This window comes from Bos mutus, chromosome 3 (genome assembly GCF_027580195.1).
Source record: "Bos mutus isolate GX-2022 chromosome 3, NWIPB_WYAK_1.1, whole genome shotgun sequence".
Classification (NCBI taxonomy): domain Eukaryota; kingdom Metazoa; phylum Chordata; class Mammalia; order Artiodactyla; family Bovidae; genus Bos; species Bos mutus.
The window spans coordinates 104,302,115-104,318,300 of NC_091619.1; the positions used below are offsets into that span (position 1 = coordinate 104,302,115).

Below are 16,186 nucleotides of genomic sequence, written 5' to 3' on the forward strand. Positions count from 1 at the left end.
TTAATTTCGGGGTGTAGTGTGAGAGGATGGGTCCATTTTCATTCTTCTGTATGTGGGCATTCAGTTGTTTCAGCGCTGTTTGTTGAAAAGGCTGTTCTATTCTTGTTTAATTATCTTGGCATCCTTGTTAAAAATCAGTAGACCATAAATGTAAGGGTTTATTTCTGGACTTTAATTCTGTTCCCTTCATCTGTGTATCTATCCTGTGCCGGTACCACGCTGTTTTGTCTTCTGTAGCTCCATAGTAAAATTTGAATTCAAGAAATGTGAGTCGTCATACATTATTTCTCTTTCTCAAGGTTATTTTGGCTATTCTGGGGCTCTAGCTCAGTCGATAAAGGATCTGCCTGCAATGCAGGAGACCCAGGTTCGATCCCTGGGTTGGGAAGATCCCCTGGAGAAGGCAATGGCAACCCACTCCAGTGCTCTTGCCTGGAAAATCCCATGGATGGAGGAGCCTGGTAGGCTGCAGTCCATGGGGTCACTAAGAGTCGGGCACGACTGAGCGACTTCACTTTCACTTTTCACTTTCATGCACTGGAGAAGGAAATGGCACCCCACTCCAGTACTCTTGCCTGGAGAATCCCAGGGACAGAGGAGCCTAGTGGGCTGCCATCTATGGGGTCGCACAGAGTCGGACACGACTGAAGTGACCTGGCAGCAGCAGCAGCATTTAAATGTGAATTTTGGGATAAGCTTATTAATTTCTATAGAAAGGCCAGCTAGGATTCTGGTACAGATTACAATGAATATGCAGATCAATAGAGAAGTGTTACTATCTTAACAATATCAAGTCTTACACTCCATGAACATATGATGTCTTTCCATTTGTCTAGGTCTTTTTTAGTTTCTTTCAGTGGCTCAGATGGTAAAGTGTCTGCCTGCAGTGCGGGAGACCTGGGTTTGATCCCTGGGTCGGGAAGATCCCCTGGAGAAGGAAACGGCAACCCGCTCCAGTACTCTTGCCTGGAAAATTCCATGGACAGAGGAGCCTGGTACGCTACAGTCCATGGGGTAGCAAAGAGTCGGACACGACTGATTTCACTTTCTTTCAGTACTGAAAGTTTGTTCAGTAGTTATCAGGGTATACATTTTATACTTCTTTTGAATTTATTCCTAAGTATTTTATTCTTTTTGATGCTATTGTAAGTGAAATTTTCTTAATTTCATTTTCAAATTATTCATTGCTAGCATATAGAAATACAATTGATTTTTGTATATTAATCTTATATCCTGCAACCTTGCTGAATTTGTTTGCTAGTTTTAATAATTTTCTAGTATATTCCTTAGGGTTTTCTAAGATTATGTCATGTGTAAATAGAGACAGCTTTACGTTTTCATTTCCAATAGGATGCTTTTTTTTTTTTTTTGGTTGGGAGCTAATTACCCTGGCTGGAACCTTTAGTACAATGTTGAATAGAAGTGCAAGGCTAGACACATTTGTTTTATTCTTTGTCTTAGAGAGGAAAGTATCTAGTCTTTTACTGTGGGTTTTTTTTTTTTTTTTTTTTTTTTGTAGAACACTTATCAGATTGCGGAGCTTCCCTTTTATTCCTGGTTTATTGGATGTTTTTATTTTGAAAAGGTATTGGATTTTTTTCTGCATCTATTAAGATTATAATACGGTTTTTGTCTTTTATTCTATTGATCTGGTTTTTGGATAGTAAACCAACCTTGCATTCCTGAGAAGAATTAATGATTTGTGAGTGACTCTTTTCTGCTAGACTGTGGGCTCCACCCAAGCTTGGACCAGTATCCCCAGGGTTCAGTAGGTGCCTGGTTATGAAGTAATAAGTATTGTTGAATGAATTAATGAAAGAACAAACCAGTATAAGATGATTGAAACAACCATGCTGAGTGCTTCATTGACTATCAGTTGAGTGGAAGACAAGGCATCCAAGAGTCTGTAGGTCCCCGAGTCTGAGCCTGCCTGACTGAAAGGCTGACAGCGGTGTGCATAGACACAGTGGGCGACCACCCAGGCCCCTGGTGTACAGCCCTATGAAAGAGTGGTAACAAGAGTCCTGGGACCTGGAGACAGAGGCCACGGCGGCTGCTGCTGCTGCTGGGATGGGGTGGGTAGGGCGGGTACCCACTTACTCTCCGCCCTCCCTCCCTTGATTCCTCCTCTTCTGTTCAGCCAGCAAAGGCCCAGGGCAGCAAGGATGGGAAGCCCAAGCAGAAGGTGATCATCTCCAACTGTGGGGAGTATGTGTGAGACGGGAGCTGTCAACCCGGGGAAACAGCACCCGAGGTGTCCCGTTGGTAGCGAGCAGGGCTTCGTGTTGTGGCCCTTCCTCGGGGTAAGCTCCTCTGCAGGCACAGCCTGCGCCTCCTCTGGTTCTTCCTTAAGTGTGGCCTTGGGCCTGGGGCTGCCCTCCCCACCGTGGACAGCTGTGCGTGGTCTTTCCAGGCCTCTGCTGCCAGGGCTTCTCTGGGCCCACCTAGTGTGGATACTGGATGTATCTTCTGGTAAAAGAAATCCTAGTTCTTATACTGCTGCCATGCAGCCAGGTCCCAAGTGTTTTCAGCGGTTGCAGCTGTGACTCACCTGTCCTGCTGCAACAGATGACAGACCGTGGCACCCCCTGTGCGGCCTCCCTCCCCTCCAGGCTGCCCGAAAAGTACCCCCTGGTCTGATCTCTGCAGGTGGCAGTGCCTCTTGTCTTCTCTCTCTCACCTGCTACCAGGCAGGCCAGGTAGATTAGCCAGGCCCCAGTCCTACCCTGACACCTGCTGGTCTTGGGCTAACAGGCACTGTATTCAGTCTCAGTGACCTGTTCACACGCTGTGCATTCGTTGGACCAATAGAATTGTATCACAGCAGAGTTCAGGGCCCTTCTTTGCCAGGCCCTGTGCTGGTTGCTGGGGAGACATAAGAAGCCAGAGGGGTTCTTGCCCTGCCCTTGGCCCACTTGGAAATTGAACTCTGGTGCCATGGTTTGTCACCTGCTCTAGGCTAGCCTCTCACCCTACACCTGTTTGGCCAGCCAGGCCGCCTGACAGCAACTTGAATGTACGAAGGCAGAGCCCCATCAGTCCATCACTGGAAACCTCCTCCAGGACTGCCCCCTGCTCCCCTGCCGCCGGCTGATGGTTGTCCGGATCGAGTCTGGATGTTCAGAAACCGCTGGGCTGGGCTCATTCCCTCACCTGTGTTCTCATTTTGGGTTTGGCGATCAGGTTGAGTCGGGAGGGTGGGGTAGCCTGCTGGCCCCTGGCCCCAGTGCCCCAGGCTAGATCCTGCAGAGGGATAGCTGCTAGCCCTCCCCACGACGCCAGTGCTAGCCCGGCTCTCTGCTTTCACATGGGGCTTCGTCCTCTGTGGCTGGCTGGGGCTGCTCCTGTGGCCGAGACCCATTGCCGCAGTATCCCAGCCGGGACCCTCACTTCTTAACATAGGCACCTTCTCACTTCTCACTTCACATAGGCAGTCAGCTGTGGCTGTCAGCACAGGCAGCAGCCATTCGGGGCTGGTGTGATGTCCGAGCAACAAGGGGAAGCACTCAGGCTCAGCACGGTTGGCATTGGGGACGACATGTGGGCAGAGAGCAGGCTGGCCTGTGGCCCCAGCAGAAATGACTGGTCACAAAGCCTGTGAAACAAGGGAAGGGTGGGGGTGGGGTGACTTGGTCACTGTGCTTTCCTGATTGCCCTGGAGAGGTGGGGACCAGCAGACTGGCTGGAAAGGCTCGCTTGGGAGAAACCAGCAGGAGGTGATTGCTCACCCTGTCCTGTGCAAGGGCTGCCCCAGAAACTACGCCATGGTGATCACCTGTGAGCCTTGTACAGGTGGCAGCCTGAGCCTCAGACCTGGTCCAGGTTATCTGAGCTACTGGCCAGCCTGGTGGCCATGCCCTCGCTACCTTCCTTCCTTCCCATTGCTGCAGATGATAGGGTTGGGGGCCCACACCACCCTCTGGGGAAGGAATAGTGAGCCCTGGTTTGTGAGTAACAAAACCTAAGGCAGAAATCAAAGGCTACTGAAAATTATGTTCCCAAGGAGTATTTAATAACAGAAATGTTCAAGATATGTCCTAGATTGAATGATTTAGATCACTAGCAGTGCACAATCCTAACTGTAAAGTAACCCATGTATTATGTAAAAAGACACATATGCCGCGGAAAAACGACTGCAATGATTAACAATGGTTGTCTCTATGTGGTGAGATTATGTGTTTGTATTGTTTTTTATTTTCAAGAGCATCCCCGACACGTGTAATATTTTTGAAAGTGAGAAAAGAGGGCCAAATGCTTGTTCAAGGCTTCCCAGTAAGAACAAAAACCCCAGAAAGTTTCCCCTTGAGCTGCACTTGCGCGCAGGGCCACAGGAGGGGTGGGGGTGCAGTGCTGCCCTGTCCTCAGGAGAGACAGGATCAAGCTGTCACGGCCAGCTGGGACCCCCTCCACAGATGGGGGGGTGGTGTGCAAGTCCACACCTCACCCCAGGAGATTACCAAGTTTCTATTTTTTAAGGAAAAGCCCAATGAGTACAGTAGCACCTCCAAGGACACATTCTGGGAGGGCTGGGTTTTAACAGGAAGGCACTTCGGGGAGACCCAAATTTGCAAGTTCATTTAAAATAAGGCCACAAAGAATACTGTTCATTCAGCACACGTGTGCAGAATCAGTGCCAAGTGCTCCGGACAGACCTGATCCCCACGCTGGCTCCACCAGGCCAGAACCCATGGTGCAGTCATTCTGCAGAGAAGGAGTCGCTGGCTCTGAGGTGCTCGAGTGGTCCCATCAACATGAGGCACAGCCAGGATTTGTTGCTGGCAGGTCTGCTGGCTGCCACAGCTACCCTCTCCTGTCATCGCCTCCTTTCCTATGAAATTGTAGGGAACTTTTTGAAGCATGTCACCCACCTCCCTACATAGAGACACAAGAATTGGGCTTTGTCCGATGAGCTGATGTCTGGGCCAGGCTGGCTGTACAGTAATGAGGATGTGCATGGGGTGAGGGGGACAAAGCAGTGCCCTCCCAGGCATGGGCCCCAGGCACTGCTTCCTTTGCGCCCACCCTCCCCATCTACTTTGCTGCCAGTGGGCCTGAGTTGATCGCCCTTATTTATGCTTCTCATGTGCAGCCTGAAATGTGACCTGCGCTGCCAAAGGGAACCAGGTAAACGAGATGGCCCTGGTAACTAGCCACTGCCACATCATCAGTTTTCTGTCTTTAATTACTGCCCTTCTCTGCAGCCTTTTTCTGTTGGATTTCATTCAGTGGCCACGTGGATGGCTGAGGGTGGTAGAAGTGTCAGGAAGGCCTCAACCACTGGACTCCTGACTTTACCGCACGGGAAGGGAGTCGTGTCACGATCCTTGTGTTCCTTATGTTCCGCACCTCCGATGGGCAGGGCAGTCACATCTTCCAAACATTCACTTCATAAATTTTCCTGGTGCCTCAAACCATACCAGGTTATGTGCTTAGGCAATGAAGAAACTTAACACTGGCATCTGTCAAAAGTTTCCAGGCCTCCACTGCCCATGATGTTGGGAGGAGAGAGCTCTGAATGAGGCCCTGAAATAGCAGGCTTCAAGTCTCAGGGCCGCTGGGCACTTAGACCACATCTTGGCTCTGGGAGAGGAGAGGCCCAGAGTTGTAGGTGGATTCTCCAGCCGGAAGGGCCTTTGGAGATGTGAGAGTCCTATGTATGTTCTTTTGTCAGAGACAGGAAATCGAAGCCTGAATGGAAGGGCATTTCCCCAGACATCAGGCACGTCAGTGACTGAGCTGAAGCCAGAATATGGGTCTACTGACATTTGTGCTGGTCCTTGGTCCTCTTGTTGCCAGCCTGAGGTCAAAGCCCCAGACCAAAAGGGAGATCACCGTCTTCCTGTGTCCATGGAGGGGTCTCTTCCTGTGCACTGGCTCCCAGAGCCCCTCCCAGATCCAGGCGGAGAGGCTGCTGTCCTGAAGCAGGGCCCCTCCTCCACCCCCGCTGCGCTCCCGGAGCCCCTCAGGGCAGAGAGTAAACTCCAGGGGTGTCATCCTGGGCTGGGCCTGTGGGCTGGGGCAGGTTCAGGATCTGCTTTTAATGATATTTTGGGGTTCGGGCAGCTGGGTTCTGTCTGGTCCACCAGGTAAATTACAGGCTTACCAAGTCAGAAATCAAATAAACACTCCAGGTGGCCGCTCTAAGAAGAACAGTGGTTTCCGGGAACCTCCCCACCCAGCTCGGCCTAATTGCCGCCTGTCACTCCCCTGGCACCCGGGCCTTTTCTTTGGCTCACAGGCCCCAAGAAACAGGACGGGGCTCCAGGGCGCACAGGGTGACTCAGACTTGTGTGATCAGCCTCTGGGCGCTGGCTGACGCAGTGCCCACCCTCGCCCTGCGCCTGCGTCCACTGGATTGCTCCTCAGTGCGGCAGGAGAGAAAGCAGTACACCAGGCTCAGGGCTGCTGGCTGCCTGGAATCGCATGCTGAGCGCCTTGAGGCCCTGTTCAGGGTCTGTGGAAGATGGTGACTGATGGCCGTGGGCAAGGGGCTCAGCTGTAACGTCTGTGCTGTCAGCCTGGACCTCCCTGCAGCTGTGCCCTTGTTTGTGCTAAGAGTTCACTTCATGTGTAAGTGCAGAGCACCATACAGAGAGATGGAGGGACCTGCAAACCTCCAAGGTTCACTGCTTCCCTGGGGGCCACACCTCTTCCCCAGGCAGGAGACGTCCCCACCAGGTTCACCCCCCAAGCAGAAGGCCCATTGTTCCTTCCCAAAGTGCTAACTGCCCAAAGGCCAAGTCAGGAACCACTAATACACTATACCCAGAGGATGTGCACCTCTGACTGCGCTGTGCTGGCAAGGGGCAGACCCACACCCAGATCCGTGGTGAGAGGAGCAACTCCCGGCTGCCAGCCTCAGGCTCCAGGTGCTCTCAGACCATCCTGGGTCGCACGCAGTAGGAAAGGGCTGGCCAAAGGACAGCTCCTAAGATGGGACTTCTGTGCTGACCGCAGCCTGCATCAGCCACGTGGGGTTGGGTGGGACAGGCTACCACACATCCCAGGGCAGGAGGCAGAGGGCCTGGGTAGGACCAGCCCCTGGCAGGATGTGGGCAGCGGTGGGGGTGGGGGGTGGGCCTCGCCGCCGCCCTGCCAGAGCTGGGACGGTGCTGGGGGTCTCCGGGCCCCTGCCCCCGCGGAGGGCCGGCCGGTGGGGGCGGGGCCTCAGTGGCAGCCGCAGGCGCGGACCACCATGTTGCGGTGCTTGCGCAGGATGACGTTGTTGCTGCTGTCGTAGTAGAGCACGGAGGTGGCGCTCAGCTTGGTGGGCGCGCAGCACGCCTTGGGGACCGCGTGCGGCTTCAGCAGGTGCACCTGGCGGGGGCGGGAGGGGGCAGCGGGCAGAGGCGTGAGAACCTCGGGCTCCTCCCGGGACCCCCGTCCCAGCGCCCAGCTCCTGCCGCCTGGGGCTCCGCCGCTGGCCCCTTCCCAGGTCCATCTCCTCCCCGCCCCCCGCACCCTCCCCCCGCAGCCCACCGGGCAGGTGCTGGCCTGAACTCTGCCCCGGCCCCGCCCCCTTGACGCCCGCCCTGCCCACTACCCTCAGGCCCAGACTGAGCACCGGGGGCTCCTGCCACAGCCCCTCCCCTTAGATGGGAGGGCCCTGACCCTGTGGGTCCCCCGCACCTGTGCCAGCGCCGGCCTGGCGCCGCTGCGACACTGCCTCCCCTCCCCCACCCCTCTGCCCCTCCTTCCCTGATCGCTTCTGTAACACCCCGCCTCGTGTCCTGTCCGCATGAGCTGTTTCTGGTCCATCCGCCCCTCAGGGCTGCGAGCCGGGGAAGGTCCCTGTTACACCTGGCAATGCCCAGACTTCAGGCTCGCCCTTGGGGTGTCCAACACCATTGTTTCTCAAACCTCCACCCTTGTAACAACTTCCAGACAGGGATTGTTCTGGATGGATGACCGCTGGGGACACAGGGGCCGAGTCACCTGTATAGTTGCTTGGCTGAGGTTGCACATAAGGCTGGGACCCGACTCAGAGAGGGGGCCGGGAGTCCCTGCTACCCTCCTGCAAACAGCTCTACCCCTGAAAACAGCCTGTCTGAGGGAGCTTCTGAAGCCTCCACACAAATATTTATGCAGAGACTCAGGCAGGATGAGCTGCAGTTCATACTGGACTCCTCATCCGGTTGCCACACCCCCCAACTCAGTCGGGGCCTGAGAGAAAAGGGAACCTGTATCCATTCAGCAGGACCTCCCACCCTTCATGGGAGACTGCTGAGCAGGACCTGGATGAAGCCATCTGAAGTGGGGGTGAATGTCAGGCACCCTGGCCCCTGGTACCAAGCCCAGCCTTGTCCTGGGAGGCCCAGCTTGGATCCAGCCTGCTGCCAGGACTGTCAGCCAGGCACCAGGCTGGCCTGGGTAGGGATGTCCAGCCAGACTGGGCTGTGGGGATGCTGCTCCCCAATTTCCCAGTCTCCACCTGGGGTGGCTGGGCTTGGCTTTCAAAGGCCCACATGAAAGAAACCAGGCGACACTGCCCACCTGCACCACCCATGAGGCTCTACGTGGCTTGAAACCCGGGAGGGCTTTTCCTAGGTTAGGACAGCACCACAGGGGCACAGCTGTTCTAGAAGTCCATCCTGGACCAGGCTTCCCCAGGTGATCGACAGAGAGGACAGCCTTTGTCCCGTCTATACCAAGAGACTGATCTGGAGTCTGATGTGCCTTTCCATTCACGTCACTTTAGAGCCCCGTGGCAGACCAAATCGGAGGCTCTGAAACTTATTGGCTGTGCATCATTCAGGAAAAGTCATGCCTCTGTGGACCTCAGTTTTCTCCTCTGCCAAATGGGTATAATGGTGCTATTCTCCCTTCCAACACAAATGTATTTCAGACACGTGCCTTGTGCCAGCTCTGTCCAGGTGGAAAATACAGAAATGTCTCAGAGATGGTCGCCACTTTCATCCTCAGCAGGACAGGAAGGGAGAGAGGGGAACATTCCAGCAAACACCCAGGACCCCCGAGAACAGTACAATAGTCACAGCAACTGTCCTCGCTCTGGGAACAGGAGCACTGGAGACCGACACTGGCTGGGAAGGACCCAGAGACAAGGCAGCAGGGCGAGCAGGAGCTGGCCTGGCCCGGGGCGGTTGAGGAGACCCTGGTCAAAGGAGGGAGGCGAGGGCACTGGGACGTGGGCTGGGGGACATTGAGGAGGTGGGTAGGCCAGTGAGGGGCCCCGGGTCACAGGCCAAAGGCTCAGACTTCTCCCCAGGGATAAGGGATGCCACGGGGAGGGGGTTCCTGGCCCAGAAGGAGGTGGTCACATTTGTGCTTTAGTGCGACCCTCTAGCTGCTGTGTGGGGAATGTGGGGGGTGAGGCTGGAGGGACCCACTTCCTCCTCTTCGGCCCCAGGACACCCCAACCACCATCTCACCCCCTCCCTCCCACCCAGGCTCCTCTTCCTCCCCAGGCGTCTCCCACCTCCACTGTCCCCCCAGAAAATCTCTTCTGCACTCACGACTCGGAGACTCCAGACTTGCACCCTCCGCCCTCAACTTCTCACATAGGGTCCTGCAGGGCCTCACACACATGGGGATGGAAGCAGAACCGCTGATTCCCTCCAATCCGTTCTTCCACCCAACACCTTTGCTGCCCCCTCCTCGTCCTGGAGGAGGGCCTCACCTGGAGGCCTGGGCTCCTGCCCTCCTGCCTCCACTGTCCACGTCTCACCCCACCAGGTGCCTGGTCCTCCTGTCGGGACCACAGCAGCTCCTCACTCCTCCCTGCCTCCTCCACCCTCGACCCCACGGTCTGTCCTGCAGCTGCCAGAGATGCTTCCAGAGAGTGCCCAGATCAGGCCCTGCTTCTCTGAAATCTACTCCAGCCCCTCAGTTTACTTGGGATTAAATCTACCACCTGCCGAGCCTGTGGGAGAGGCCCTGCCCGCCCCCACATCACCTCCCTCCGTCCTCCTCCCCTCCAAGCCAGGGTCCTTGAGCCCACCCAGCTCACCCAAGTCTCCCCCTCCTCAGGGGACCCACCGTGGGTGGCTGTCCTTTCTTCTCGTGTTCACTGACATCCTCCCCAGAGGGCAGCCGCTGCCTTGACAGCACCGAGCACAGAGCTGGTGCTCCCTCCTGCTGACTGACAGCACGGGGGCTGAGGGGCGGGGCTGCTGCAGAGCCAGGGGACCAGTCCTGGGAGGGGCAGTGCCGTCATCACCCTGTGCCCCCCTCACAGGGCAGAGAGAAGCCCACACATGGCTCATCACCCCTGAGATTCTGCAAGGAAGGTGGCTCCTGGAGGAGGGGGTGTCCAGCAAACCCCACGTGACCACTGGGAAAGGAGGCATTACCAGGCGTCCAGGCTGCTTTCTTAATTCACTCACTCTCACTCTGGCAACACCTTGAACAGCCTCTAACTAGGGTGCCCAGGTCAACGTTCTAGAAATAAGGCTCAGCACACACACACACACAAACCACTGCAAACACTTAGCAATAAACAGCCTCAACCATGTTCCTACTAGAAACTTCCAGCATTTAAAGTTACCCCAGACACCAGGGCATCAGAAGATCTATAGAAAGACAAAGAGCAAGAGGGACCCGGAAGAAAAACAACAGGAGAGGACCGGGAGGGGAAGCCGAAGCCAGAAGGGCACAGGGCAGCCCGCGACTCTAGTGCAGGGAGAGGACAGAACCTCCACGTGTGTAACTCAGCCCGACCCCCAGGGTGTGTGTCCCCCAGGAGGCCAAACTCGACAGTGAACGGGGTGCACATGTGTGTACCTGGGGCACGGGTAGTCGTGTGGGATGCCCACCCGGTCATGAACGTGCAGTGCCTCTGACCACCAGCAGGCAGGCCCACCCCATGGATGTGAATGTCCCCCGTGTGCACATGGAGTGCACACGTGTGTATGTGTGCACACCAGTCAGCAAGAGCCTGCTGCACGCTGTTCAGGTTCGTGGGACGCAGGGTCTCCATACACAGTGGCCACACAGGGACCCGTCTCTGTACAGCCGTGGGATTTCACTGCACGTGCAGGCTGGGTTTCCATGTGAAGAAGGCTCGCTGACACAGCAGTCCACGGTCACCTCCTGGCTGCACGCCCCCTCCCCAGGGTGAACCCCTCCCCCAGGTGTCCGGGCAGGAGGGCGCGGTACTGACCAGGGACTGCAGGATGGCGTGGTTGGTGGCGTTCATGCAGGAGTCCAGCGGGAAGGAGCACTCCCCTTCACAGTAATAGGCTGAGTAGCCTTGGGGGGCGATGACCCAGTCCTGGGGGGTAGTGGGAGAAGGTGAGTCCCATCCACGTGCCCTCCCAGCCCTTCATCCAGCACCTGTCGCAGCATGACTCAGGGCTGCCCCCTCCCTCCCTCAGCCTCAGGACACCTCCCGGGGCAGAGTGCCACCCCCTCCAGGTCAGACAACCACTGAAGTCCCTCGGTGAACAGAGCTGGACACGAGCTCCGTCCCCTCCACACGCCGTCAGCGCGCAGCTGCGTCCTCCCCCGCTGCCCCCAGTCACAGCCCCGCCAGAGGCACTGCCCACCCTGGCCTCAGCTTCCCTGCTGCAGCTCGGACATTTTATGGCTGAGGACTCAGTCTCCATAGTCATGGTTTTACAAAACAGCCCTTTTCCCTTCTCCCTTTAGAGAACTTGGAAAACAGAGGAAAATAAAGACAAAGTTCTCTGTGGGTCTACCTCCCCTGGGACACAGGTGGGGACAGTCATTTTGGAAAGGAGAGTCAGAACTCACCAGCCAGCCCAGGTCCTGGAAGCTCACGTACAGCTCGTGCCGACGGCACACCTGCCGGCCGTGGGAGCCGTGGATGTCGTCTGCGGGGACACGCAAGGGCTTTGCTGGGCTGCTGTTCCCAGGGTGGGGGACGCCATGAGGCGCACGTTTGTTGAATAATAAATGCTGGGAAACTAACCCATTTGGTCTCATAAAGCCCATGTCTGCAGCTCTGCTGGTGCCATGACCCAGTTCAAGAACTTTCGATGGCTCCCTCTGGTGGCAGTCACCTCACACTCAGCCCAGCCTCCCCTGACTTTCAGCCTGTGGGGTCCTGATAATCCAGTAAAGCCCTGGGCCTTCGGCCATCCAGGGCCCCTCCTCCTTCCCCCTCCGCCCCCGTCCAGAGTCACCCCGACCTCCCCCACCTCTCCTGCCATGCCCATTCCACAGGACATGTGCTCCCGTTAAGGTCAAGCAAAGGCTGGCTCCCGTGAAGGAAAGGGCCCCTGGTGGCCTTGATCCTGCGGGGCTCAGCCTGGTGGGGTGACCTTCACACAAACGCCTGGACCCTGCAGGGGCCCCTGGTTCTGACAGAGACCAGGGCGAGGCCTGCTGAGCCCCCGAGGGCAGAGAAGGGACTTTGGGGCCGCGGGGGCAGCAAGGGTGGATGCTCAGAGCCCTGGAGACTGTGGGGGGGTCGCTCCGCAGGGGGCAGGGCAGAGGGTGTCAGGAAAGGCGGCGGGGTGACCGTCGGCCTGACCGCGCTGAGGCCAGAGGGGCTCCGTCCCCGCCTCCGTCCCCGCTTCCGTCCCCAGGCTCACCAAAGATCCCCTGCAGTTTGTTTGGGGGCGGTAGCTCGTTGGTCCTTTTCGGCGGCCTCCTCTTCAGGGGCCTCACTGCCCGAGGGGCTCGGGCGGGGCCCGGGCCGGGGCTCGCCCTGAAAAAGGTGACCACGAAAGGCTGTTTGGAGCGCGGAGCCTGTCGCCCCAGCAGACCGGCCAGGCCAGGATCCACACTGCGCCCTGAGATGGAGAGAGCAGAGAGGGGTCACTCAAGGGCGGGCACTGCGCAGGGACACAGCGGGGACCTCTCTGGGCGGGCCAGGAGCTCAAGGCTGAGGCCTCGGGGGGACCCACTGGGCCTAGGTTTCCTCTCTGAAGACCCGAGTCCCCAGTCCAGCCCCAGCCCCTCAACCTCCCTGCCCGCTCTCCCGCCTCCCCACTGCCGGAGCCAGCGCGTCTACGGGGTGGGGGAGGGCCTCGTGAGCCCAGAGTCAGGATTAGCGATGATTGAGGGCGTCTCTGGCGGTAACAGCGCTTTACAGCTTTCAGTCAGTTCACGTGAGGCTCTCAGCCGGTCTTCACGGTAACCCTGAAACCATCATTTCACTAAAAAACAGCCGCTCAGTGACGGCCCAGAGCCCCACTGCTGGGGACTCTCAGAACCAAAGTTCCCACCTCTGTCCTGGGGCTCGAGCTCCCACCCCATCCTTTCTGGGGATCAGTGTAAGATTTACAGCCCTCACTGGGGAAGGGGTGGACTCAGTGCTTGCTCTTCTGAGCACCGCCCAAGAGCAGGCTGTTCACGTCCCCTGAAGCCCCCAAAGGAGACCCCAGGCTCAGCAGGTGGAGACATTTACCCCAAGTCCCAGAGTTGGGTTTCAGTTCAATTCAGTTCAGTCGCTAAGTCGTGTCTGACTCTTAGTGACCCCATGAATTGCAGCACACCAGGCTTCCCTGTCCATCACCAATTCCCAGAGTTCCTCAGACTCACGTCCATCGAGTCAGTGATGCCATCCAGCCATCTCATCCTCTGTCGTCCCCTTCTCCTCCTGCCCCCAATCCCTTCCAGCATCAGAGTCTTTTCCAATGGGTCAACTCTTCGCATGAGGTGGCCACAGTACTGGAGTTTCAGCTTTAGCATCATTCCTTCCAAAGAAAGCCCAGGGCTGATCTCCTTCAGAAGGAACTGGTTGGATCTTCTTGCAGTCCATGGGACTCTCAAGAGTCTTCTCCAACACCACAGTTCAAAAGCATCAATTCTTCGGCGCTCAGCCTTCTTCACAGTCCAACTCTCACATCCATACATGACCACAGGAAAAACCATAGCCTTGACTAGACGAAGCTTTGTTGGCAAAGTAATGTCTCTGCTTTTGAATATGCTATCTAGGTTGGTCATAACTTTTCTCCCAAGGAGTAAGCGTCTTTTAATTTCATGGCTGCAGTCACCATCTGCAGTGATTCTGGAGACCAAAAAAATAAAGTCTGATACTGTTTCCACTGTTTCCCCATCTATTTCCCATGAACTGATGGGACCAGATACCATGATCTTCGTTTTCTGAATGTTGAGCTTTAAGCCAACTTTTTCACTCTCCACTTTCACTTTCATCAAGAGGCTTTTTAGTTCCTCTTCACTTTCTGCCATAAGGGTGGTGTCATCTGCATATCTGAGGTTATTGATATTTCTCCCGGAAATCTTGATTCCAGCTTGTGTTTCTTTCAAGTTGGGTTTAAACACGTGCATCTAATCCCAGAGCCCAAGTTCTTGTCCCTTTATGTCCTTAGCCACCAGGTTTGTGGTTTAAAAAGGAGGAAAAAGAGAAAAGGCTGCAGGCAAAGACATGCTTGGGGCCTGAGTCTCAGAGAAGTGACACTTGTAAAAGTGGAATTTTATTCATATCAGCTTAAAGCCTGAGGATGCAGGAAAAACACACTGATTATCCCTGGAAAAGTCAACTCCACCAATAAAACTATATTCCTGTACCTCATTGTATTCCCAATGACTTCTTTTTTTTTTTTTGTCAAAGCAAAGTAATGACTATACAAAAACTTAGAAAAAATATCACCCATAAATCCCTCCCCTACTGCAACACAACATTTTCATTTTCCTGGGATATTTTCATATGTTAATTTAAATCGTGAGCATAACAAAGAATTCTGTATTTACTCGCAACTTTTTTTCCACATTAACTTTTCCTCCATTGTTAAGTCTTAACTATGAACATTTCAAATGTCTTACCTTGTGGCTCATCTGGTAAAGAATCCACCTGCAATACGGGAGACCAGATTTGATCCCTGGGTTAGGAAGATCCCTTGGAAAAGGGAAAAGCTGCGCATTCCAGTATTCTTGCCTGGAGAATTCCATGGACTGTGTAGCCCATGGGGTCGCAAAGAGTCAGACATGACAGTGACTTTCACTACTTCCACTTTCTTGAGACGATATAACTTAATATTTACATATTAGTTCATCTTTAGACATTTAGGTTATTTACTGGTTTCATTATAAAGATGAGAATATGACAGAATGTCTTCGTTTCTTTCCTTGTGGGATTTTTAAAGGAAATATAACATAGTCATGTTAAAAACAGGGACATGACTACAGGTTATGTTTCCTAAAATACAGGACCTAGCGTCCCACTTCCATGTACATTTCACCCCAGTGTTGAAATAGTGATGCACAGCCATATATATACATGCAAGTATATGTGTGTACACACGTGTGCATTGATACAGCGAGTGTACATATATACAGATACATAAAAATATGTCTCCCATTAGTGAGTCTTATGATCCTCCACTGTACACTACAAGTCAAGGACATTGACTGCCCCAAGCACAGCCTGGCTCAAAGGTCAGTCCTTAAACATCTGTGGTTTAACCCCAAGTCCAGGGGCCAGAGTTGACTGAACAACTAATCAACCAGAGACTAACTTTGACCTATGACATCACCTGCCACTACATGCACTGGGCTCATGATCAGAGCCGCCACTCAGGGATGACCCTGCTGAGACAGGAGCTGACACTGAAGGGGCCCAGGGAGAAGCCATTCGGGGAGTTTGGGTCACGACAAGTGAGGGTCACAGGAAGAGCCGGCCCGTGAGGAGGCGAAGCCACAAGACACACAGCAGCCCCTCCGCAGAGGGAAGGGCCCCGAGGGCACTAGGAGGTGGCCAAGGAGTGACAAAGGCAGGCTGATGGCTGTCGTCCATGCAGCACTGGAGTGGAGCTCCATGCCCAGCGGACATGTGGGGTGGCCTTGGCCCAGCAACCCTCCGGGCCTGTGTGTGCAGCCCCCTGTCCTGTGAGTCCCTGGAGAGCCCTGTCCATAAACGGGCCAGGGAGACCTTGGGTGACCCAAGGCTGGGCTCACTGTAGGCTTCTCTTAGTGCAACTGTCTGGTATTGGGGTCTCCTGGGCACAGAGAGGGGGGGTCACAGGGCAGGCCTGGACTGTCCAGGTGGTGGCGCCCAGGCTGCCTGGCTCTGGTAGGACCCTTTCGAGAAAGCAGAGCGGCAACTCCAGGAGCCTCTGGGACCCAGAGTCCCTGCTCTAGACCTGAGCTGTGAGAGTGCCGGCAGGCACGCCGTCCCTTGGCAGGGGGCCCTCCCCCACTGCAGGCCTGGATGAAGATGTGGTCTTCTGGGCCAAGCGGGCCCCGGACACTTCCACCCTCCCCCATGTTTGAGTCCTTCCCATCAGGGCCTGGGTGTCAT

General features: G+C 55.3%; 1 protein-coding gene across 1 annotated transcript in view; it reads right to left on the minus strand.

Annotated features, from left to right (window-relative positions):
- Nucleotides 1-7,167: 7,167 nt before the first annotated feature.
- BMP8A (bone morphogenetic protein 8a) overlaps nucleotides 7,168-16,186 on the minus strand; it is a 40,662-nt gene continuing 31,643 nt past the window's right edge. The window contains 4 exon segments of the mRNA XM_070365243.1: nucleotides 7,168-7,317; nucleotides 11,120-11,230; nucleotides 11,713-11,792; nucleotides 12,516-12,716. Of these exon segments, the coding sequence (XP_070221344.1) occupies nucleotides 7,168-7,317; nucleotides 11,120-11,230; nucleotides 11,713-11,792; nucleotides 12,516-12,716 (542 nt within the window).